Genomic DNA, 26770 nt, shown 5'->3' with positions numbered 1-26770 from the left:
GGCCTCCAGGAGCACAGGCACCTGCCCAGGTGTACACCTGAGTGGGCAGAGCTGCTGGGGCCATGAGCGGAACCAAACGCCGGCTCGTGACTAAGAGTCACGGTCCTTAATAGTAGATTCTCCCAACTCTTTCCCCTTCCTCACTTCCAAATCCTGTTCGACTTCTGCCCCTTCCTTCCTCAGAAATTGTTCTAATAATTTCCTCATACACAACCCCTGACTTAGTCCTTCACTAATGAAAATATTGCACTGCCTGCTGGCTGCCTAAACCCTTCAGGAACACAAGTCCTGTGAAGCCTGCATATGCACCACCCCGCAACGAGGTGTCTGGACACTGGCCCTTTTATTTAAGCTTTAAAGATGAGAGGCTCTGTCTACACACAGGAGAGACCATAGCTTAAAAAAGCAAGATTTTCCTTTAACCTTATAGGTATCTTTGGGCCAAAAAATTTTTTTTTCCTCATCAAAATATTTCTGCTGAAAAATATGCTAAAAGGAAAACACAAAAATAAAGTATAGAAACAAAACACATTCCAAGTACCTCTGTGATGTGTGCGAGGAGACGCCTGTGAAGGGCAACCACTGGAGGCTGATGGGCGCGTACAAAAAAGACGGCTCCTGGTACACTTCCGCAATAGGAAACAACGTGTTGTTCCACACACGCATTTTTAAAAACGTATTTACAGGTACTTTAATGAATCCAAACTATTAGTTCTAATTATTTGTGATAAAATGATACTTTTGAATAACAAAGATTTAATGTGAGGGTATAATTCATAGCAAAGAGAATTTTTAAAAATCATCCTTAAATATTAATGTTCTCTGACTTCATTGTCCAATGCAGTAGTCACTAACCACTTGTGGCCATTTATATTTAAAATAAAACATTCACTGGCCACATTTTAAGTGTTGAATAAACAGTCTCATGTGGCTGGTGGCTGCATTTCTACCACCACAGAGAGTTCTGCTGGACAGTGCCATGTGCGTGAACATATCAGAACTTTGTTTCTAAGTAGGGCACTCAGGAAGAAAGAGCCCAGAAAGAAGAGGAGTCGATCTAGCTCAAATGCTCCTTCCTACACTGACACCCACATCAAACCCCACAAAGCCCTTTTTAAAGATTCGAGTATATGCTAAGGCCAAGTTATCAGCACCAATGAATGGGATCTTGTGGTAGCCAGGCTGGGGCGCTGCGCCTCCTTTTTAATTAGGAACATCTCCTGTGTCAGGAAGACAGCAGGGCCCTGCGGCCATCTGTTATGTAAATGTTTCCAGTCCACAGTGGAGAAAGTGGGTCAGCGAGTGCCAGGGGTGCTTCAGGCTCCAGGCTGTCGACTGCCATCAGTCATACAGACCAGTGAGCTGCTGCACAGGCCAGTGCCTTTCTTCCTTCATCATGCAGCCAAGAGCGAGCATCACAGTGCCCTTGGTAGACGGGTGAGAACAAGGAGCAGTCCCCGTCAAGGTCACCTGTGAGTTAGTAGCCTTGACCCTGAAGAATCCACGCTGTGCCAATAGCAGACAGGCATCTCCCCCAGGATCATGGGCCTGCAGCAGGCACGAGGCCATCCTCTGGCTGTCCCTGCCAGGCCCTGGGACACCTGCTTGTCAGACGTAACACCTGAGTGCCAGGCCTTGCTCTTGTCTCAGGGGCTGCCCTGCAGCAGTGTCCACTGGGGGCAGCTTTGTGAGCTATGAGGGAATGCACAGGCGCACTCGTGGTATTCAGCAGGAAGCAGCAGCCGGACTCCTGTCATAGTCACCCCAAACCAGGTCAGATGGCCAATTCATCAGAGAAAACCTTTCTGTGACTCACTCTTCCCCCACACTTGGTGTTCCAGAGACTGGCAGATCTCTCTTGCCAGCAAGGACCCCTTCTTCTATTCTCTTTAGTGCTGGGGAGTTAACATATTTTAATTCACTTAATGGGAAGGACAGGAGAAACAGGCACATCTCCCTAGAGCCCGGGAGGGGCCCTCCCCTTCTCACCCATCTGCATTCACCAGGTGAAGCCCATCCAGTGTGTGGTTTCAATGCTACTTTGTGCTGACACCATCCACAGATGTGCCTCAGTCAGAATATGCCCTGCACCAGACTCCCACAGCCACCTCGATTTCTTACATTCAACATATGCAATCCACCCCAGTCTTCCCAGTCATCGGTCTGTCTGTCTCAGCACTTCTGCCATACAACTGCTCAAGCCCAAATCTCAGAGCACAATGACTCCCTTCTCTGCCCCTATCCCATTCATTAGAAAATTCCAGCACCTGGATGCAGGGTTTAATTTTTTCATCTTTTTCTAGTTTCTTAAGGCAGAAGCTGATGGCGCGGATTTAAAACCTTACTTCTTACCCAATACAGATGTTTAAGTCTATAAATTTCTCTCTACACATGGTTTTAGCTGCATCCCACAAATTTTGATATTTATGCTTTTTTTTCCACTCATTTCAAAATACTTTGAAATTTCCCTTTTGATTTCTTAATTCATGAGATATTTTGAAGTGTGTTACTGAGCTTTCAAATATTTGGAGATTTTCTAGATATCTTTCTTTTGTTGATCTCTAATTTCATTCTATTATTATGCTTAGAGAACGTATTTGGTATACTTTAGATATTTTAAATTTATTAGGACTTGTTTATGGATGAGAATCTTGGTAAATGTGCATTCTTGTGCTTTTGGGTGGAATGTTCTACAAATATCAATTAGAGCAAGTTGGTTAGTAATACTTTCAAGTCTCCTATAGTCTTACACTTTTCTGTCTGTTTATTCTATCAAATATTGAGAGAGGGATGTTGAAATCTCTGACTATAATTGTGGATCTGTCTGTTTTACCTACAGTTCTATCATTTTTTGCTTCGTGTATCTTTAAGCTCCATTATTAGCATCATAACATTTAGCACTGTTACGTGCTGTTGATGAACCAACCCCTTTATCATTACGAAAGATCATTCTTTACCTCTGGTAATATTCTGCTGTGAAATTTACTTTGTCTGTTATTCATATAGCTACCCCAGCTTTCTTTTGATTAGTGTTAGCATGGTTTATCTTCTTCCACCTTTTATTTTTAACTTATTTGTGTCCTTATATTTAAAGTCAGTTTCTTAAAGGCAGCATACAGTTGGAACTTGCTTTTTTATTTACTTGACAATCTCTGCCTTTTAATTGGGGGTGTTTAGACCATTTACAGTGATTGTTGACAGAGCTGAGTTTAAGTCTATCATCTACTGTTTTTTTCCTATCTTTAGCATCTGTTCTGTGTTCCCCCATTACTATTGTTTTTTCTCTGCCATCTTTTGGGTTAACTGCATACATAGTATGACTCCACTTTATCTCCTTTGTTCACTTATTGGTCATGACTCTGGTGTTGGGGTGGTGGCGTCAGGGTTTAGGTGCACACCTGTAACTCACTCCAGCACGTTGTGGAGTCATCTCAAGCCTCTTCTCATCGAGCGTGAGGACCAACAGCAGTGTGCCTCCTGTCCTCCTCTCAGCCTCTGCACTACCACTGTATACGTTTTAGTTCTACCTATGATATAAACCCTAGGTACATTATTATTTTTAATTTAAAGTTAGTTGTTTTTAAAGGGATTTAGATAATAATAAAAAATGTCTTTCATACTTACTCATGTAGCTCTTCATTCCTTTGTGTAGATTCAGATTTCCACCTGCATCACTTTTCTTCTACCTGAATAAATTCCATGATATTTTTGTAGAGCAGGTCTGCTGGTGATGAATTCTCTCAGCTTTTGTGCATCAGTCTTTATTTCACCTTCAGTCTTTAAGGCTATTCCGCCTGGCATAGAGTTCCAGGCTGACAGTGTTTTCTTTCAGTTCTGGGGAGATGCTGCTCCTCCTCCCTCATGAGCACTGTCTCCAAAGACAAGTCTGCTGCATTCTCATCTTTGTTCCTCTATCTGCAATATGTCTTCTTCCCTAGCATTCTTAAAGATTTTTCTCTTAATCAGTAGTTTTGAGCAGTTTAACTATGATGTGCCTTGTAGCTACATGCATGTTTTTTGTGCTTGGGGCTTCACTGAGCTTCTTGGATCTGTGGCCATAGAGCTTTCATAAAATTTGGACAATTGCAGTCATTGCTTTTTCAAATTTATTTCCTGTCCCTGCTACTCCCCCACTTTCAGGCCTCCAAACACACATCTCTTGACTGCTCGAAGTTGTGCCACAGCTTGCTGATGCTCTGCTCATTTTTTTCTGCCTTTTGTCTCCGTGTTTCATTTTGATAGGCTCTATTTCTGTCCTTAAGTTTACTGTTATTCTGCAATGCCCAATCTGTGGTTAATCTCATCCAGTAGATTCTTCATGTCAGACATTGTTGTTTTCATCTCTAGAAATTTGAGCAGGGTCTTTTTTTGTATCTTCCATGTGCTCAGTCTTTCCTCTTGCTTCTTGAACATGTGATTTTCAGTTATAATAATAATTTTAATGTCTGTGTACCCCAGTGTATAATGGTTGTTGTTTCTGAGTCTAGGTCAAGGAAGGGAACACTGAGCTGGGAGATCACAGGCCACTGGTGCCTTTGACAACAGCTCCTTCTCTGTGGATCACAGAGCAAGCACTCCACAGTCCTTGGTCAGACCTGTTCTCCCAGGGCCCGCATGGCTGGTGCTCTTACAAGCCAAGAACGAAGGAGACCAAAGCACTGCCTCACACAAACCTGAAGGCCAAGTCACTTCTTCAAGTCCTGTTGCCCTCTTTACAGTCCTGTGGGCTGGCACACGCTGGGGTGCAATGGCAGAAACAGGGCCCTACTCAATTCAGTTTGATCTGTAATGAAATAGTTAAACCTGAAAACGACTTGGTTTCTAAGTACATGGGAGACAGAAATCCATTTCAAAGTACTTTGTTCAGTACTCTGTTGAACAGATATATGTCACCTCCTATTGCTGAGGGAAAACTTGAAACTCAAAGTAAGGGAAGGTGTAGGGTGTAGCTGGGCTGCAGGAACAAGAACTGGGGATGGGAGCCCCCAGTGTGTTCTCTCCCCAGGTCTCCAGTTGTCCGTTCTCTCCTGTGGAGAAAGCCTGGGGATGTGGCCACTGCAGCAGCTCCTGAGACCCACAGCCTGTGTCTCCCACCCCTGGGCAGGGCCACACTCAATTCCTGTCTGTAATGTCCTCAGGAAGGATTCTGGCTGATCTTCTGTGGGCCATGCACTGAGGTCAGAGGTGCCAGGTCATGTGGCCCAGACTCGGCATGGCACCCCACTGCTCTATGTTTAGCCTCTGCTAAGCAAAGGATCCACTGGTTGGAGCAGGTCTCAACTCCCTGGCAGGGCAGAAATAGCTTCTATGTGCTACACTGACTCGTAAGAACTCCTCCTGGTTTTCAAAGGCATTTGCCCTCTAACGCCAGGTTGGAGAGAATCTGGAGGGATAGAGGCAGGTTTTGTGACACTGTAATCCCCTGCGTCTAGATGAAATCTCCATGAAGTTAAATGTTCTTCCCTCGAGGACACCACAGACAGATCTACACGCAAAGCTGAGGAACACTTACAGCCACACGTATTTGTAGCTATTTCAAAGTCCTGCCACAGGCACTGTGGTGGGGAGACTAAGATATAGATTGTTCAAAATTACCAAGCGAGCAAAAGAGAGTGAGGTCTGTCAGCACCACTGCAAATCCTTTCTCAAGAGTAGGGTTTGGAAGGAGGGAGGGAAAAGATGGCTGTGGGGCACTGGGAAATTAAGGGGGAAGGGGTTGATGTGACACTGGGTTGAGCAGACGGAGTCCCCACATTTGCCACACTGCCTGTTGAGAATGCTGAGTCTGTGTACAATAATGACCTGATTTTTTGCACCTTAGCTCTTCTGAAAGCCAGTCTGAAGCTGGGGGAGCCCCTCTGAGCAAGGCCTGCCAAGCACCAGATGCTCAGATTCCCACATTCAGATCTGGGCCACGTCTTTGCAAGTGAGGCATCAGGAGGGAGGTGGACCACAAGGAAAGTCCTTACAATGTCTAAAGATACCCCAGGCTTTACGTGACTTGATGATTCTTCTCTAGTCAAAAGAAACAGACAGAGGGCGTTGGGGTCAGTGCTGGCAGCTCTAGGGGGCTTGCATCTGACAGGGTGGCTCCTTGCAGGCCGTATGCGCCTTCCTGGCTGCACTCTGCCCCTCACCCGCCATAGCTCTTCTCTCCACAGACGAAGCCGACCCAGGAAGCAAGCATGTACGGACTATCTGAGGTGCAAACTTTATAATCATCACCTATAGATTCTGTCTACATGTGTAAAATACATTCATTTAAAATTCACTTAAAACTAATGATGGCTTTAAGAAGTCAGCCTCAATGGGCAGTTCTGTGTGAACTGCTGCAGTGGGCTTCAGTGGGCAGCCGGAGGGTGAAGTCACACGTGACGCTGAATACCCAGACTCTCCACAGGAAAGTTCTGCTGCTGAGCAGGCCCTTGCATCAGGGAGGATGCCAGAGAATGCCTGCTCATGGTCCCTCCTGGGAGACGGGGCTGTGGAGCCACACCACCTGCCCCATGTGGCACGGGGGTCAGAGACCAGGGCCAGAGCCAGTGAGGTGCTCCTGCCTCAGCTCCTTCCTCCAGGAACACATAAATGCAAGAAGCAGACTGCAATTCGCCTCGTAGGTAATTGGTAATTAATAACTTTGTTAATTCAACAAATATTTCCTTGGCAACTACTAAGCTCCAAGCACTGTGCTGTCTTACCAAGACAGATAAACAGGACCCCTTCCTTCCTGAGGGAGGGGCGAGGCTGTCAAAGAATCATTATGCAAACAGTGAGCGGCATACAGGAACCAGAGGAACAAACAGGAGGGCTCAGCGGCCTGCCACCCCCCAGCAGGGCTCACGTGGGAGACCCCTCAAGGCGTGGAGCCCTCCAGGAGTTAGTCACGGCTGGGGAGAGTCCTCCAGCAGCAGCACTTGGGGACTGTGAGTGCTCCTGGGGGAAGCTCTGAGAAGATTGTTAGCCCCGCCTCCCAGCCTCCCAGAGCTGCCCCCAGGTGGTCCTGTCCCAGGAGGGTGGGGCGGTACAGCTGCAAGATTCGAGTCTGGCAAAGGAGGCCCTGCCCTACTTTGTCCCAGTGCTCACCTGGTGTCCCAGTGCTCGCCTGGCTGTCCTGTGGTGACAGAGTAGGGAGTCCTCAGCATTGGAGTCACCTGGATGGCACGTGCTGCTGCTCAGAGCCTGATCCAGCAGACCCAGGTGGCACTGGAAGCTACATTTTAAGGTTCTCCAGATTTCTCTTGAGCAAAGCCACATTTGGGAACCACTGGTCCTAATTCCCACCCCAACTCTTTCCCCACACTATCCGTTAGGAATTCCGGTAGGCTGCCAGTGACAGTAACCAACTAATCACATGACTCAGTGACCCAGTACTCAGGGCCTGCTCTTCTCCTTTGTGAAAGAAATTGGGAGGAGGCAGTGAGCTGGGAGAGGTGCAGACTGTGGGAGGTAATAGGACGAGGAAGTGGGGGCTGTGCCTCCTTTCATGAGGGATGGGAGACTCACGAGCATGCGCCCAAGGCCAGGCAGAGGGTGGGGCAGGGAGACAGAACTCACACCACCAGCCATAGGACCCATCAACAAGTGTGGCCCACTCCAGCCACGAACAGCAGAACACACGGCTCTCAGGCACCACAGAACGTATGCCAATACAGACCATATCCTGGGCCACAAAACAAACCTCAACAAATTTAGAAGAATCAAAATCATATAGTGTATCTTCTGATCACAACTAGAAATTATTAACAGAAAGACAACAGGAAAATTTCCAAGCACTTGGAAACTAAAACAACACCCACCTAAACAGTCCGTGGGTCAAACAGGAACTCTCAAGGGTTACAAAAAAAATACACTGACCCAAATGAAAATAAAAATGCAACATATCAAAAATTGTGGGACATAACTAAAGCAGTGCCTATAGGGAAATTTACAGCACAAAATACATATATTAGAAAAGAGAAAAAGTCTCAAATCAATCATCTAAGCTCTCATATTAAGAATCTAGAAAAAGAGGAGCAAAATAAATTCAAACAAAAAGAAGAAAGGAAATAAGAAAGAAATCATTGAAGTTGAAAACAGAAAAACTAGAGAAAATCAATGAAATAAAGAGCTGACTCTTTGAAAAGATCAATAAAATTGATAAACTTCTAGCAAGACTGACAAAGAAAAAAGAGAGAAGACTGAATAGTGTGAGGAAAGAAACTGGAGCTATGCACACCTCAAAGGGATGATGAAGGAGAACTCCACACAGATGAAGCGACTCAGAAAGCCAGCTGTTCCTTGAGAAAGAGGAACAGCCACACTCACCCACTATGAAAGAGATCATTTGAATAGCCCTATGTAACCATTAAGGAAATTGAATTCATAATTTAAAAACTCCCCCAAAAGAAATCTCCAGACCCAGATGGTTTCATTAGAGAAATCAACCAAGAGTTTTAAGAAGAATTAACACCAATTCTACATAATTTCGTTCAGAAAATAGAAGAAAAGAGAAACATGTTCCAATTCATCTTATGAAGCTAGTATTTTCCTGATACAAAAATCAGTAAAGCTATAAAACTTTTAGGGAAAAAATCCTGAGGATCCAGGACAAGGCAGAGTTCTTGGACTTGATGCTAAAAGCATGATATACAAAAGGAAAAGTGATAAATTGGATGTTTGAAAATTAAAAACCTTTGCTTTGCAAAAAACCATATTAAGAGGATGAAAAGACAAACTTAGACTGGGAGAAAACATGAGCAAACCATGCATCTGACAAAGAACTAGTTCCTGAGATGTATAAAGACTCATCAAACTCAACAGTAAAAAAACAAACAATCCAATTAGAAAATAGGCAAAAGACATGGACATTTCACCAAAGAGGGTATACAGATGGCAAATAAGCACATGAAAAGATGTTCCACATCATGAGCCATTATGGAAATGCAACTTAAAACCACATGAGACGCCACCACACACCTATGAGAACAGCTAAAATAAAAATAGTGACAACCCCAATGCTCGGAGGATGCGGAAAAACTGGATCTCTCAGACACTGCTGGCAGGAATGCAAAATGGTGCAGCCACTCTAGGAAACGGTTTGGCAGCTTCTTAAAAAACTAAACATGCAACTGCCCTACAACCTAGCGATTGCACCCTGGCATTTATTCCAGAGAGATAAAAATTTATGTCCTCATAGAGACCTGTACATGACGCTCACAGTGGCTTTACCTGTAACTGCCCCAAACAGCAAAACACCTTCAACCAGTGATTGGTTAAACAGTCCTGGCACATCCCTGTCATGTGAAGCCCCAGTAGGAAATGAACACCCCATAGAACACTACTCAGCCATAAAACAATCACTGATGCACTCAACAACCTGGATGAATCTCCAGAGATTTAGGCTGGGTGAAAAAAGTTAATTCCCAAAGGTTACACATTGTATGATCCCATTTATATAACATTTTTGAAATGATAAAATTATAGAAATAGAGAACAAACTATTGGTTTACAGTGGTGAGGGGGGCTAGTGACAGGAGGGAAATGCTTGTGGCTGTGAAACGACAGCATGGGGATTCTTGTGGGGATACAATATTCTGTGTCTTCTCTGTATCAGTGTCAACCTCCTGGTTGTGATATTCATACTGTAGTTTTGCAAGATGTTACCATCGGGGGACACTGAGTAAAAGGTGCATGGACTCTCTCTGTATTATTTCTTGCAACTGCATAGGAATCTACAGTTACCTGAAATACAAAATTTAATCAAAAAAAGCAGCCACCACAACCTGAGATTTTACCAGGCAACTCTCAATTCACAAGAGAATAAGGGAGCCAAATGTTTCCTTAGACAATTCAAACAAAATAATCCTCTTGACTGTATGATGACACTGAAATTATAAAAAAAATAAAACTCAGATAGCAAAAATCACCCTCTCCTTTTGAGGGAAAGCATTTTGACCTAGTTCCTGGCTTTGATGCTGGATCAGAGGCCCCACCCCATTCCTTCACCCACCCGCTCACCCACCTACTCACTCCCACACCCACTCACTTGCTCACCCACTCACACTCACTCACCTACCTACTCATCCACTCAGACACACATTCATTCACACTCACTCACACACTCCCCCACCCACACACTCACAGGTGTCTCCCTGGTGAAGAGGGCGCGCAGGTGCTGGGCATGCAGTGGGGTGTGGCAGACACGTCTCTCCAGAACCTCTAGTTACAACTTGGCCTCAGCCTATCCAGGGGAGATGCAGGTTGCTCTGGAGCCCAGCGGCACTTGGAGATGGCCTCTGTACACAGGGCTGGCCTGGCCAGAGGATACCATGTGCCACCACCATCCTGCATGGCCCAGGGGACCATGGGTGTGGATGGAGCGTTTGGGGACACACAGAGGGTACCCATGACTCTGAGAACTGCACACAGCCTACGTCTCCTTGTCCCAGTCTATGGTGGTAATGTGATTTTGCCTCCAAACACCACAAACAAAAGGAAAAGGACTCCCAGCTCTCCCTGTAAGTGCTGAGTCCAAGTCTGCACTTGAGGTGTCTGTCCTGAGTGCCCTGGGGAGGTGCTGGGACTCTCCACTGACTCCCTCCAGGCCAGGATGCAGTATTCAGAGGACATGGTCTCCCTACAGTCACACTCTGTGGCTGTCGGCTGGCCACTTGGCCAGGGCGATCTTCCTTGGGAAGACGTGGATGATGCACATCTTGCCTCATGTCACCGGTGACCTTTCAGAACCTCAAATCAGGCTGTCATCCCCTTGCTGAAACTCTTGAGCATCTTCCATTGCCCCTATAATTCGACCAGGCTCTTCCCTCCCAGAGCACTGCTCCCAAGGCCTGTCTGCAGCTCCTGCTCTGCTGATCCTCGCCCAGCCCAACTGGCCTCCCTTCCTGGGACAGGCTGAGTTCTCCTGCCACTGCCCACTGCCTGGGCTTCTGCTGAGGGCCCTCCCTACCAGGTCTCTACTGTACCCCCTAATTGCTGGCACCCCATCTCACCTGTACCCTGTTCTCCCTCACAGCCCTGGCCCTGTCACACTGTGGACATAGTTCATTATCTCCTTCATTCAACACTGAACCCCCAGTTCCTGGCACCATTCCAGGCCCACAAGAGTGCAGGAGCAAATTCAGTACATATTTAAAGACTGACTGGATATATACAATGAGCACTAAGCTCAGCTCCATTTCCACGGCATCACAGGACATTCTGAAATCAGAATTTAGTGATTTCTAAACTCGGATACTCATGAAACACCCAGGATTCTATTTCCATTCTGCCAAGTCCACTTATCTCCTTATTCATTCACTTGGTCACTGAGGGCATGCTGGGGTCTGAGGACCCCTGGGGGAACACACTTGGCCATGGGCGGGGGAAGGCACAGCTCGACAGGCAAAGCCAGAGACAGGGCCTTGCCTTCCACGGGGACAGCTGAGGATCTGGGACAGCTGAGGATCTGTCCTACGTCCAGGCTACATGACCTTCCTCTCCTCCATCCCAGGTTCAGTCTGATTTGCAAACCCACCAGTAGAGGGCAGAGGAAACACTCATAAAGCAACAAGGCTTGTTAAGGCCAATAAAAGGGTAAGGAAGAATACTGTGAAAACAGAACCGCATCCCATCCCCTAAAACGACGCAAACACCAGCCGCTCTTCTCATTTCTCGAAATACAGGATTGCGTCTTCTCTCTTTGAGCTAGTCCAGTTTCAAAAGGCTTAGGTCTGTGTTCGATTTCATTGGTTTCTGGTCTTATTTTATTGTGTCCTCCTTTCTGCTGGCTATTCCTCTTCCTTTTCTTTTTCTTTTCCTTTAGCTTCTTAAGGTGGAAGCTTAGATTACTGTTTGGAGACCTTTTCTGATGGTAGTATTTCATGCAATAAATTTCTCTAGATGCACTGATTTACTCGTATCCTACAGATTTTGATATACATATATATATTTTTTTCTCTCAGTTCAAAATATTTCCTAATTTCCTTTGATGCTTCCTCTCTGACCAGCACATTATTTAGAGGTGTCTTGTTTTGATTTTCAAGTATTTGGAAATTTTCTAGTTATCTTTGGTTATTGATTTCTAGTTTAACTCCACTGTGGTCAGAAAACACACTTTTAATGATTTCAATTGCTTTAAATTCGTTAGACACTCATTGTTTTACAAAGAGTCTGGTCTACCTTGGCAAGTGTCCTATGTGCACATGAAGACTACGTGTGCCCTTCTGTTGTTGGATGGTGTCCTGTGAGGGTCAAGCAGATCTCGGTGGTGGGTTGTGCTGTTTAGCTCTTCTCTGTCCTCACTGGTTTTCCATCTACTTGTTCCATCAATCACTGAGAGTGGAGGTGAAATCTTCAATGGTAATCACAAATTTGTCATTTCTTCCTTTCTGTTCTGTCAGTTTTGTGTTGTGTATTTTGAGGCTATTTGATGCATGTACCTTTGGAACTGTTACGTCTTCTTGGTGAATTGATCATTTTATGTTCATGTGACATCTTTCCTTATCCCTAGTAATTTTCCTTGTTCTGAAGCCTACTTCATCTCATATTAATGTGGCCACTCCAGCTTTCTTCTGATTAGTGACCACATATCTTTTCCATCCTTTAACTTTTAACCTACCAATAGCATTATATTTCATGTAGGTGCCTTGTTGACTGCACAAAGATTGATCTTGCTTTTTTTATCCACTCAATCTCTCACTTTTAATTGGTCTGTTTACATAATTTACTTTTTTTTTTTTGAGGAAGATTAGCCTTAAGCTAACATCTGCCGCTAATCCTCTTTTTGCTAAGGAAGACTGGCCCTGAGCTAACATCCATGCCCATCTTCCTCTATTTTATATGTGGCACACCTGCCACAACATGGCTGAACAAGCAGTGTGTAGGTCTGCAACCAGGATCTGAACCAGCGAACTACAGGCTGCCGAAGAGGAGTGCACGAACTTAACTGCTACACCACTAGGCCGGCCCCAAAATCTACTTTTTTATATTTGCAGATTTAATACTTGTCAACTCTATATGTGTGTATGTGCATATGTATATGGATGTGTGTGTACAATTTTGAAATAATTTTAGATCCATGAGTATTTGCAAAAATATTACAGAAAGTTTCTGTGTACCCTTCACCCAGGTTCCATTTGACATAACTGCAGTACATTATCAAAACCAGTAAATGACATTGGTAAAAATACTATTAACTAAACTGACCAGCTTTTACATGCACTCCTTGTTTTGGTGTATAAGTCTATGAAATGTTACCACTTGTATCGACTTCTCTAACTACCTCCACAAGCAGGATCACTGTGAAGAGACACCTGTATGCTACCCCTTTACAGTCACTCACTCTCCCCAACCCCAACCCCAGGCAGTCACTGATCCGTTCTACATCACTATAATTCTGTCATTTCAAGAACTTTATATAAATCAAATCAAACAAATGTAATCTTTTGAGATTGGCTTTTTTTTCACTCAGCATAACAATGCTCTTGAGATTTACCCAAATTGTTGTACATAACAAAAGTTTATTTCTCTTTATTGCTGAGCAGCATTCCACTGTATGGCTGCACCACAATCTGTGTATCCAGCTACCCTGTGAAGGACACCTGGGTTGATTCCAGTTTATGTCGACTGCAAGTAAAGCAGCCAGGAAAAACAGTGTGCATATTTTTGTGTGAACATAAGTTTTCATTTTTCTGTGATAAATACCCAAGACTGTGATTACTGATTGAATGTTAAGTGCATATTTAACTTTATAAGAAACCGTCAGACTGTTTGCTGTAGTAGACACACCATTTTCTATTCCCACTAGGACAAGACAGACCCACTTGCTCCGTATTCGTGTCAGCACCTGGAATTGTGTTTTTTCTTTACCCATTTGAATAGATGGTAGTGATATCTCATTGCGGTTTAATTTGCTTTCTCCTAACAGCTAATGATGCTGAACATCTATTCATGTACTTATTTCCCATCCAATCATCCAGTTTGGAGAAGTGTCCGTTCAAGTGTTTAGTCCATTTTCTAACTGGATTGTTTGTTTTCTTACTGTGGAGTTTAAAGAGTTCTCTATATACTGTGGATACAAGCCCTTTTTGGGATATGCAATTGACAAAGATTTTCTCTGAGTCTCTGGTTTGTCTTTTCACGTCTTAATAGGGTCTTTCACAGAGCAAATGTTTTTAATTGTGATGAAGTACAACTCCTCAATTTTATCTTTTATGGCTTTTGTCTAAAATTTTCATTTTTATGGATGTGACTAACTCTCCTGTATTTTCTCCTAAATAGTTTATAGTTTTATATTTAGATATTTGATCCATTTTTTATTTAATTTTTGTGTAAGGTATGAAATTTAAGTCAAAGAATTTTTTCTTGGTTTTGTTTTTTGTGTATGGATATCCAATTGTTTCAACACCATCTCTTGAAAAGACCACCCTTTTTGTGTTAAATTGCTTTCTTATCTTTGTCAAAAATCAATTGTCTATACCTGTGTGGGTGTATTCTCGGCTGTATTCTGTTTCATTTATATATGTGCCCATCTGTCCACAATGTCTTGATTACTGTAGCATTATAGTGTCTTAAAATTACTCCAACTTTATTCTTTTTTCAAAATTCTCTTGGGTTAATGAGTTCCTTTGTGTTGTCATGTAAATTTTAAATTCACCTTGTTTATATCTATAAACACTCCTGCTGGAATTTTGATAGGAAGTGCATTAAATCTATAGATCTATTTGGGAAGCATTAGCATCTGTATTATATTGATTGTCCCAATCTATGAAGACAGGATGTCTCTTATTTGGTCTTCTTTCATTTCTCTCATCAGCATTTTGTGGTTTTCAGCATATAAACCTGTGCATATTTTGTTAGCTGTATAGCAAGTATACCGCTTTTTGGAGTTCTTGTAAGTGGTGTTGTATTTTGAATTTTGGTTTCTGATTGTGCACTGATGTCATATAGAAATAGAGATGATTTTTGTATGTAGGCCTTGCATTTTTTTTTCGCAGAAGATTAGCCTTGAGCTAACATCTGCTGCCAATCCTCCTCTTTTTGCTGAGGAAGACTGGCCCTGAGCTAACATGTGTGCCCATCTTCCTCTACTTTACATGTGGGACGCCTGCCATAGCATGGCTTAACAAGCAGTGCATAGGTCCGCACCCAGGATCCCAACCAGTGAACCCTGGGCTGTCGAGGCGGAACTCGTGAACTTAACCACTGGGCCACTGGGCCGGCCCTGGCCTTGCATTTTTAAACAAGTGAACTTGCTTATTAGTTCTAGGAGGTATTTTTTGTAGCCTTAACGGGATTTTTGATGTAGACAATTGCGTCATCTGCAAACAGGACAGGTTTATTTCTTCCTTCCAAATCTGTATGCCTTTTATTTCCTTTTGTTGTCATATTGAATTGACTAAACTTGCAGTACTCTCTCCAACAGGAGTGGGGAGATCAGACATCCTTGTCATGTTCATGATTTTAGGGGGAAAGCGTTAGTCTTTCACCATTACCTATGATGTTAGTTGGCAGGTGTAGCTTATTTCACTTTAACCAGAACCAAAACCTCATCTGATCTTTTATATTGATTAAATTGGCAAAATGTGTTTATGTCCAGTACTGCTTAGTGAAATTCTTATAAAACAAATTTTCTAATCATTCTTTTTTAAAAGAATATTCAAATCATTAGAATTCTAGTAGAATAAATATTGTCATAATAAGATGTGTAGCTACAACAGCAGCACATGCTTTTACACATGCAAATCCACTCTGTCCTAATTCAGGAGGGCAGTGCCATCTCTGTTTTACATGTAGAAACCGAATGACCACCAGCTGGTTTTAGAGCTCATGTTCCTGACCACTAGCCAGGCAAACTCTGTCTTCGTTCTGGTCAAATATAAAGACCAATGATGACATTCATTTCAGACCTGGAGGAAGGAGTCTGGGGTTTGAAAGTGGCATCTAATGTCTGAATTGTAAGACTTTTCTTCTAGGGGGAAGGGTACATAGATTTGCCTATTAAAGTAGAAGTCATACAGCTGTCTGTGGACTTTACAACAGCAATCACACTCACTGTGAGCGTCCTAGCCCCTTCTCTCCAACAGGAGATTTCTTGCCCAGAGAAGGGAGAAGTCCTGCCAGCAACACCGCCACCTGAGGCCCACGCAGCAGCAGTGAGTGCTGGTCAGGCGACAGCTCTGCTGTGGCCCCATCAGCTGTGCTTTGTCCAAGGCTGCACCCAAGGCCTCAGCTGTCTTGGGGAGGCGACTGTGGGAAGAACCTCGGGGACAAGCATAGACTTGATTTATCGTGTTTAACAGCTCAGTGCCCCATCAGGCTGTAGGAGGCCAGGAAAGCAGAACCCGACAGAGCTTATTAGCTGCTTTATGCTCTTTGAGAGACTCACAATGCATGTTATGTCCTCGAGGCCATGTAGAGGAGAGGAGATTTCTGTAATGTAAGGCTCTTGCCAGTCACGGTTAGCATTAGAAAGATGTTCAGGGCTTATGCAACCCCTACGTCAGTGAGCATTCTGCACAGGCTGCTGGCTTGTCGCTAAAGTGTCCAGACAGACAAATGCAATGGGGCTGGGAGTCAGTGGCCTGCTCCCCTCCCCTCCCTGCTCTAGAGGCTGTAGTGTACTGGCCTTGTGTCTGGGATGGTACAGAGCTTTTTTCTCTATGGCAACATGCAGGCTTCCCCAGGGATGCTGATACTTCTCAGTCCTACCTTTGGGGAAAGTGCCCAGCATCTAGGGTATAATCTACGTCTGAGCGTGTCTCTTACAAATGTTTCAATTATTTCAAGTATGTATTTCAAGACTATTAACGTCTTTCATGGGGAGACAGGGTAGGACTCCCTGAGACCTGGGTCCGGTCCTGGCTCTGACACCCCCTCCAGCCCCTGGTGTGATGAGCTGTGTGTGGACTTGACCTTCCCAGAGGCTGCAGGTAAGGGAGCCCTGCTTTCTCTGTGTGCCTAGCACCTGCATACAGCAGATGCTCAGTCTGTCTGCATATGTCTTATCTTCCCGTAGACTCTCTGGCCACAGTGCCGATCACAGCAGGGACATTCAACAGGAACACTCACTTCTTACCAGGTCCCTGGCACTGGGGCAGAGAACAAGGGAACACAGCCATCACCCTTGAGTGGGTCTCAAGTTTGGTGGAGGAATTAGACTGCAGCCTGGACAGTTGGCAACCCAAAAGGTTGAAAATCAACCTTCAATTCCTACCTCACCCCTCAAACGTATATCCCAGGTAGATTGGAGATCCCAGAGGTCCTCTTCTGGAAGGAAGTGAAGGAGAGCTTCTTAGGGCCTCAGGTCAATGAGATGTGAAGGGAAGAGGCTGGGAATGGTCCCCATGCTTCCACTGCACTGGGGGAGGATTGGACATCCCTCCCTCCTGTCCTCACCCTGGATGGTGGACATCACCTAGGTCCTTGCTGGCAGACATCCAAGACCACAGCGGGAAGCCAGGAGAGGGTGCTGAGCCAAAGGAAGTCAGAGGGAATGGCAGAAACACACGAGGTCCACCTGCCGGTGGGGTCTGCCCAACTCGTCACTCTCCAGGCCCAGCTGACAAACAACATGAGCTTTCTGGTGTTGTGTGATTTAGCCCAAGGGAATTCGATGGATGCCGTGGTGACAGCATCAGCAGGGACAGAACTGTGCTTACCGACCCCACTGTGGACTCCCAAGGATGGCAATATGATGCTGGGACCTGACCCGACCACTAAGGTGTCTGCAGTGCCCATCCACCCAGGACATCACAATGAGCCAGGCACGCAGCACAGCCTGGGGGGCAGCCTTGGTAGAGACACTCCAAGTTCCCCAGGTGCTGGACCAGCTGTGGTTCCTGACAGCGATTCCTGAGACCCTGGAACCAGTTATGGGTTCTGGGAAAAGAGATGCTTGAGTCGGAATTACTGTGGCCACTTGGGTTTCATAACTGGCTTTGGGACCAAGAGCTCCCGCAGCACAGCCCTCCTGACACCTCCCGCTTGGAGACACATGCACTGCACTGCGGGTCTGTGCCTCCTGAATATCAGGGGCCCCTGATGGGCACTCTCCAGGGTGTGTGCCCCATGACACGGCAAGAGGCCAGCAGGGAGGAGCCACCCACCACACAGATGGGTACAGATGATGACCGGACACACAAGACTCAGAATAATCTACAGATAATTATAAGAAGGGATGAGTTTAACTGGGTGACTGGAATTATCTATCTCTGCACCAGCAAAAGTTAGAAAATGAAAACTTAATGAAAGATACCATTTATGAAAACATAAAAAAAATCAGAGTTGGGATAAATCGAACAAAAGGTGTGTAAAACCTCTATGAAGAAGACTATAAAACATTATTAAGAGAAATTAAAGAAGACTTAAGAACTAGAGAAATATATCACATGCATGGACTTGAATACTCAATAAGTTGGTAATTCTCCCCAAATTGACCTCCAGTTTCAATTACATAGACAAGCTGATTTTAAAACATATGTGAAAAATGCATCAGGCCAAGAGTAACCAAGACTTTCCCAAAGAAAAAGCATGAAGTGAGAAGATCTATTTACCAGAAAGCTAGAGTAACTTAGTCTGCGTGATAGGAGCATAGGAATAGACAGCAGAGTGATGGAACACACCAGAAAGTCAGGAAAAAGGGCACTGGTATGGACACTCGCAAAGCAGAGGTCAGTCCTCCTGACAAATGGTGCTGGGTCAACTCGATCAGCGAGTAGAAAAATAACCTGAAGCCTACCTTATCAATTCCATCCCCAAATAAATTCCAGGGGACTGTGGCTCTAAATGAGAAGACAACATAGGGTCCTAGCTCCATGAAGTGGGGAGAAGGATAGACTGCTTAGACAACAAGGCTCCAATGGTTTACAAAAAGATCGATATGATGGACCACATTGGAATTAAGATCTTCTGTTTGTCAACAGACACGGTCAGGAGAGCAAAAAGCGGCCCACAGAGTGGGAGAAGATATTTACAATTCATTTAATCACACAGGGCTCCTAGCCAGAAAATACTTCCATATCGCTCATGGAAAAGTGAGCTAAAGCCTTGAACAGGCAACATCCCAAACGGCTAATAAATATGTCAGAAGGCAGTTAGCCTCATCAGCCATGAGGGAAACGCAGATTACAGGCACAGAGCTGTTCTAGCACTGGCCCACCAGAACACAACATAACACAATACAACACAACACACACAACAGGAACCCCAACTCGAAGCGCTGGTGAGCATGCGCTGCAGCTGGAAAGTAGGGCTCACACACTCACTGGGAGAACTGGTCCTGCTTGTGAGGTTGGCCATGTGTATGTGCTGGGAGCCAGCAGCTCAGCTCCTGATCAGTTAGAGATTCTAATGTTCTGATCAAATACTAACAAATAGAATCAGCAAAGTATGAAGACTAATAATACTGAGGTTTACTCTTGGAATGCATGGGTCATTTAATATCAGGAATTCGGTCCACATAATTAATAAATTAAAGGAGAAACTCAAAACAATATAAATAATAATAAACAATACCTAACGCTGATGCAGTCTCTATGGTGTGCTCCCCACAACCCTGCAAGGAAGGCACATCCTCATTTCACAGAGCAGACACGGGGTGGGGCAGGGCACATGCCTGCGGCCTCATATCTGGGAAGTGGGAGCTAGGACTTAGCCCAGATGCCCTTGACAGTGCATATGGTGCTTCTCAGCAGGTGCTGGAAAGGCACATAATAAAACTCCACAGCCATCACTGATAAGATAAAATAAAATAGGGATAGAAGAAACATTTTAAGTAAAGATCATTTACCCAAAAAAAGCAAAGCACTGATTTCAAGTCTGTGTCCTTGGGACCATTTTTTACTGGAGAAGGGGGCACAGAGCTCTTAATTCCAGCTTTTATTACAACAAAAGGACATACATGGTAATTTGTTCCAAGAAAAATATGGAAATTAGGGAAGAATTTTAGATAAACATAACAAAAGGAAGGATGTTGTGCTGTTAGCATGAAAAGCAAATGAGTCTGGGACAAGTTGAGTATATGAGATTTTTAAGGAAAAATAGCAGCCAACCAGCTAGGAAGAAAAAGGCTGTGGAAGGGGCCAGTCTGGGCTGTGGGGACGCTGCACTGAGGGCAGGAGCCTCCGCACTGAAGCTGACCTCTCATCCCCAGGCATCCACTCCCTGCAGCTCACTGAGGATGTGAGAAATGCTTGTGTTGGGAACACGTCACAAGGCAATAACAGAGCAGGCTGCCTCGCTGCCTGATGGGAACCAATGTTCTTCATAAGCCGCTTATTAATGTGGCACCCCAAAATAGGAACCTCAACCCCTCCTCCTGGGGTGTTCTGAGTGCTGGGCTGCTCCCGGCTCCCTGCTATTCCCTGGGCAGGAGATGCAGCCCAGTTGTTTCAGAAGTTAGCCAAAACTATCCCCAGAGAAACGTGCATAACCACCCTTGCTCTGCCAGATCCAGGGCTCTGAGGAGTGAGCAAGTCCTGGGATTCGCTGCCTACCACAAGGTTCACACCCAGGAGAGGGCATGAGGAGGTGGGTCACAGCCTGGGGCCCCTATAAGGTCATCAGGGCAGTAGCCGCCCCTCATCCTTATGACCCAGTTAGGGTCAAGGACCCTGCGCTCATCCACCAGCACTGCCCTAGGACGCAGGGGTGAGGCAGACTTGCCAGCCTGCCCTCCTGCACTCAGAGCTGGCGGGGAGAGTGGGAGAAAGCACCTAGAAAGGGCACAGGCGCGCAGCTCTCTCAGGAGCTGGGCCAGGGCTGCACAGCTGTCCCAGGGCCCCTTTCCTTAGGAGGTGTCTTCACGGGGTACCTCAGGTGCTGACGGGGTTCTCGTTATCGAGAGGGCTGGCTTCTCTTTCCTCAAAAGACTCAGAGTAGTCTCAGTCCCGAGAATAAGAACAGCACCATGGTCAGAGCTGTGACAACACTGCTAACAGAAGTGCCAACTGTCTGGTCCATAGATGGGACACAGAGGCCAGAGGCAGCAGGTAGCTTGCCTACTGGACCGGACCGTGGGGTAGGGACTTGCTGGCAGCCCCAGGCAGCCTGGTCTAAGGCCCTGGCCTTCCTGTCCACCCTGCCCTGTGCAGCAGGAGGGCCTGGGACCTAGTGACCCAGCCTCATCACTGCAGGGCCCAGAAGCTTCCAGCCAGATCATGGCTGCTCCTTGCCCCCACCAGTCCTTGTGTGGCTGCCTGAAGCACAGGCAGCGAGTCTGGAGGTCACTCGTGCCTTGTGGGGGCCTGGGTGGGGCAGGAGGGACCACAGCACATGCTCTACTTCACCAGCCTGGAGCTCCCAGCTGCCCTGCTGGCAGGTCTCCCAGACACACGACTGATGTTTTCAGAAGATGCATTCAGCATCACAGGCAGAGTCACAAATTACTCTTAACTATGTTGGAAAAATAAGCTAAAATTAGTTTAGCAAGACATTTCTTTCAATGTCTCAATATTTTAGTAATAATATCATTATAATACTGACAAATGGCATCTGCTAAAAAAAAATAATTTTTTTAAAAAGATATAAGCTAAAATAACTAAAACCATTAAGAATCTTCCCAAAGGAAGGAAAGGAAAATTGAGAAAAAATAAGAGGAAACATAAATATAAAGATAATAAGTGTGAGTAAAACTCTAGAGAAAATAAAAATGAGTGAAAACATGAGAAGAAAAACAAGTGATTCAAGTAGTTAAAAATAGACAAGACTTATAAAGGTTAAGAAAACAGAGACAGCACCAGAGAACTAAAAATTAAACAAAGATAAATTCAGGGGAAAAAAGCAAGACAATTTAGATAAAAAACTAAAAAGACAAAAAAAATTTCATGTTTAAAGTATGACTAAAAGCTACAAAAAGTCAGATTAAAAAACCAAGCATACCGTGAGTTGGAAATTGAACCTGATGCCACTGAATTGCAAGCGTCTTTGATAAATCCCAGGGAAGCAATGGCCTGCGCCCTGCCTGCAGGGTAGAGTTGGGTCACCGAGATCCAGTATGCAGACATGGGATGGAGGTGGCCTGGGAACAGACTCCGGGGAAATGCACACACACACTCAAACCTGTGGTCTGGCTGGGCAAACACCCTCTGGCTGACTGAAGCCCTCACCCTGTCAGGCGTGAGCTGCCCTGCCCATCAGGGACAGCGCACAGACAGCGTCCTAGCGGGAAGCTGAGGGCAGGAGGGGGATGGCCAGGGGATGCTGAGGGGGGCAGTAGTGGGTCTGCCCCCACAAGCCCTGCTCTGTGCTAAGGGATTTGCACTTGTAATCTGGTTCCCACTCTGTAGGGAGCCCATCCTACGTTGGCCCACAGAGAGTCACATAGGAGGGAGCCTGAGGCACAGCCTGAGGCCCTGGAGTGGTCCTCTCCTGTGTTAGACTCACCCTGGGGGAGGGAGGGGAGAGCTGAGGATGACCTCTGGGCACCTGAGGGGTCCTGGCATCCAGGGGCCAGGGGCAGCCTTGGCAGAGGAGATGGGGGCAACAAGGCCACAACCTTCCTGTAGCAGTAACCGCACTGACTTGTGAGTACCTTGGGGTCCCCTCCCCCCAGCCGATGCTCCTGATGAGATTTAATCCCCTGGACTTCAATCTGCTGATGGCCCCTTAATCCTACAAACCTCTCGGCAGCCTGCCGCATTTAATTTACTTGTAATGGGTCTGGTTTGTTTTTATATGAGTGTGTGACATGTGTGTGACTACGGAGTTTGGTATTTCCACCTGCCAGAATGCAATTGAGGATTTATGCACCCATGCATAGATACCACACAGGTAAACCCAACAGAACCACCAGACTAGGGTGTCTGGATTCTTGAGCTTGGTTCTGCTGCAGTCTGCCAGGAAGAACTGGGTCATACCACATAAGCTTTGTTAAACAAAGATTTGGCTACAGTAGGACCTGAAATTCAATGGAAGAGAAGTTTCCACCGAGCTGCCCAGAGCTGTTCCCAGCACCCATGGGCTCCCCTGACAGGACACATGGCCTTGAGTGATGACACACTGTCCCAGGCTTTCTCCCCGTGCACCGTGTCCCAGCACACCTCCCGTTTGCTCACTGCCTGGGCCACAATCTTTGCTGACTGGGGGCTGCGCATGAGGATAGGGATGGTGACGAGGATGGTGGCAACACTCAGGGACCAGATGATTGGCTCACTGTGCTTCTGGAAGCCCAGCCAGGTAGCTGTCCTGGAGGCAGGTGCTGTGGACGTCTTCCCTTTCCACCCCACTGGAGTCTGAAGCAGGGAGCTCTGAAACCCAGGGTGTTACTGGCTGAAACCAGCTGTCCATTCATTAATGTGTCCCCAGATGCCACTCTGGAGGCTTTGTGGCAATTTCAACCTCAGAAAGTCAAAGATACACATTTCTCAGTCACCCAGACCATGGAAAGATTTGATTATAACAGCAGCAGAATACTTTTCAAAAGAAGTAAAAAGCAGAAAATAAAAAGGCAAAACAAATACCAGCAGAACTGCTCTGGCTGAGGTGTAAGTGAGCATGACAGAGCAAGCCATGGGCAGTCCCCCTCGCAGCTGGGGAGACAGGGCCCCAGAGGCTCTGAACAACATGCAGATCAGGAGGAGGGAACAGAGCCCTGAACTCCCCCTCCTCATCAGGGAGGGAGCTGCTGTCACTGGACCCTTTTCTTAGCATTTCCCAACAGACACACACACTACCTTTTGGTTTTGCATAGATACCACACTCTGTGTGTTCTGTGGCGATGTTACAACGCAGGTATAATTTACAGGCAATGAATGCTCAAATCTAGATGTACAGGTTGAATTTCACAAACATTCGCCTGTGTGACTGCCAGTTTATGACACGGAACCTTCCAGACCTGGAGAGAGGTGCTGCTGGCCCCTGTCCTGTAGCTCCGCCAGCCCCAGCTAGCGCCGCTTGCTGCCGTCACCACAGTTCCCCCGGCTGCTCTTCCACTCGGACAGTCTGCACTTCTTTCAATCAAAACAACGTTCCTGAGACTGTCCATGCTTCCTGTTATCACTACTGATCTCACTGGAGAGCAGGCCTCCCCAGTGTGAACATGATCACACATAGTTGACCCTGCTCCTGTCCAAGGGCCTCAGCTGCCTCCAGTTCTGGGCCATGCCTGGTGTGCACATCTGTGTGGGGACATGGGCCCTGCTGGGGGTGCAGGACTTGCTGTCTTCACTGAGCAAGCTCCACACGAGATGATCCACTAACTTTCATGTCTACACAGCTCCCACCTGTCTTAACAGTGTGTACTGACAGTCCCCTTTCTTGCTTATAACCATCTGCGCACATGCAGCCTTGGTGAGACAGATTCCCACAGGCGGAGCTGCTGGGTCTGGGGGTTTACACAGACGATCTGCATAGACACTGCATCCACGCAAAACTTCACTGCTCTCTAAGCGTGTTTCCTCTGGATGCTGCCTTCGTGGGCTCTCAGTTTGTTCCCATTCTGCGTTTCTTAAGAACTGTGTGTTTATGTCTCCGTGGTTGCAGTTTCCCTCCTGACCTGTAGCAGCTTCCAGTGTCACTGTAACATTCAGGGCCTGTTCACTGAGTTACCACTCTCTCTTGCAGTTGGCCCTCGCTCTAGACCTGGGAGTGGTGTAGTCACGCAGGTGTGTGAGCACGGGACCTTGGCCTCTGTCTTCTGGGATGTGTGATTTGCTGAGGAAACCTTTCCCCAAAAAAGCCCGCTTTAAAAAGTTGATGTAGGAGCTGGCCCGGTGGCACACTGGTTAAGTTCACACATTCTGCTTCGGTGGCCTGGGGTTCGCCGGTTTGGATCCTGGGTGCGGACCTACATATTGCTTATCAAGCCATGCTGTGGCAGGCGTCCCACATATAAAGTAGAGGAAGATGAGCATGGATGTTAGCTCAGGGCCAGTCTTCCTTAGCAAAAAAAGAGGAGGATTGGCAGCAGATGTTAGCTCAGGGCTAATCTTCCTCAAAAAAAAAAAATTCTATGTACATTTTCTAAGAATCCTTTAAGCTTTTGCCAGCTTTAGCTCATTCCTCCATCTCAAACACATTTGCATTTGGTGTGAGGTGTAGTTCTACATTTGCTTTTGCTTTTTTTTAATAGATGCCTAATTGACTTAACAACATTTATTGAATAGTTTTTCCATTTCTATTGATTTAAATACCACTATTATTAAAAATCAAAGGAAAACAAAACAAAACCCACCTCCCTTCAGACCTGTTCTCCTCCACTCACCTATTCCTGTCTGATGTTTTCATTAGTCTAGCCTGGTAGTCGGCTTCTATAGGTTTTTGCCCTTTTCTTCTGGATTGTTTTTAATGACAGCACCTGCACACACACACACACCTCAGTGTGGGGGCTGTGCGCTCATGGGAGTGAGTCCAGTGCTCGGGAGAAGGGGTAGGCAGGAGGCGAGGGCTGCTGGAGCCTTGTGCAGGGAGAGGGTATGAGTAGCTGGCTTCTGAACTGGCTGCCGTCTCTCTCTGGAGCTTGACCCCTGCTCCCAGCCAGGCCTCCAGAGATGCCAGACCCCATGGTGGCTCCCATGGTCCCCTGGCATTGTCTCCTTCCCTCACCTGACCACCCAGCAGACAGCACAGGCGAGGGTGCTGTGAGGCATCATCAGATGTCCTGTGGCCTCTCCCATGCCCTCCTTCTCACCTGGCCGCTGCCTTGGACTCCTGCTGACCTGAACACCAGTGAGCAGGACCACATTTTCTCTAAGGTTCCTGCTCTTCCATTTTCCATGAGTCTCTCGCTCAGCAGTGGGGCAGATGAGGCACTGCTTAGCAATGGGGTCTTGCTGTGTAGCAAAGGCACAGACAGACAGACCCTGTAAGACTTCAGCACAATAAGGACTGACCTGAACACCAGAGTCACGCACAATATGAAACACTCAGAATGACACCACAGGGTTCCCCACTGGTTTGCATCTGACCTGATGGGTCATCTCATAAGCACGGTCACTCCGCGAGGACGCCTTAGCTGCCGACCAGGCCACGTCTACGGGTCACATGCCCGCAGCACCAGGAGAGGCACATGAACAATGTCTACACTTTCACTCCTGTGTGGTCAATGCCAGCGGCTCGCACAGTTACATAAACAGCAGCCTCACCCAGAAGGTTGTTAAATCACAGACCAGATCCCACCCCAGAGTTTCTGACTCAGGCAGTCTAGGAGAGGGGGTGGCTGAGAATTTGCCTCTCCAGAAAGTTCTCAGGTGATGGTGATGGTGGTACAGGACGCTCCTGGAGAATCACTAATCTGTACTATTCTTTAAAATAACACGGCTTTCACAGAGAGAGAGGGAAACCCAGTGCTCTTCCTGTGAGACATGTCATGCGTGCTCTTCCTGCAGATGGCCCTGGGGGCCCCAGGTCACAGCACCCAGCCTGCTGTACCTCAGTCCCCTGACCTCTGAACCCCGCATCTTAGCCAGAATGAGGATGTCTCTTCAAAAGTTTCAGCTGCAGGGCACTCAGGATCCCAAATCTTCCTGAGGCTTCGTCACATGGTGACAGTCTGCTTTATTGTGGTGGGTTTCTTCTTGTGATGCACAAGGGGCCTCACAGAGATAGCACACACCACTGACAAACCAAGTGGGTAAGGTCAGAGGGCACTTGCAGAAGGCCAGCCTGGCCCAGCTCCGTCTGTGGTCCTTTCAGCTCCCAGTGAGTCAAGGCCAAAAGCGATAAGCATGTTGTTAAGAAAGCAGCCCTGGTTTGCTCCTCCCAGGTCCCTTGCAGGAGTCAGCCCAGCTGGTGCAGACAGGCGTGTGGGGGGACCAGCGCTCGGAGCTGCTCACCTCTCGCTCCATGTGGGGACAGT

At 46.4% G+C, this 26770-nt stretch overlaps 1 protein-coding gene across 50 annotated transcripts in view; it reads right to left on the bottom strand.

The window, feature by feature from the left end:
* The window catches only part of PCBP3 (poly(rC) binding protein 3), a 319960-nt gene that overhangs the window by 36838 nt on the left and 256352 nt on the right, over positions 1-26770 (bottom strand). For 25 of the 50 annotated variants that reach the window (XM_070489050.1, XM_070489045.1, XM_070489054.1 and 22 more), the window contains one exon: positions 3625-4783. The exons of 23 other annotated variants lie outside the window; for them this stretch is intronic. In XM_070489050.1, the coding sequence (XP_070345151.1) occupies positions 3625-3640 (16 nt within the window). In that variant the 5' untranslated portion in view covers positions 3641-4783. Of the gene's footprint in view, positions 1-3624; positions 4784-7083; positions 7280-21855; positions 22089-26770 lie in introns of those variants that run through there. 2 more of the 50 variants (XM_070489056.1, XM_070489076.1) reach the window with 2 other exon arrangements.

This window comes from Equus asinus, chromosome 18 (genome assembly GCF_041296235.1).
Source record: "Equus asinus isolate D_3611 breed Donkey chromosome 18, EquAss-T2T_v2, whole genome shotgun sequence".
Lineage (NCBI taxonomy): Eukaryota > Metazoa > Chordata > Mammalia > Perissodactyla > Equidae > Equus > Equus asinus.
This window is presented reverse-complemented; position numbering and strand designations above follow the sequence as displayed.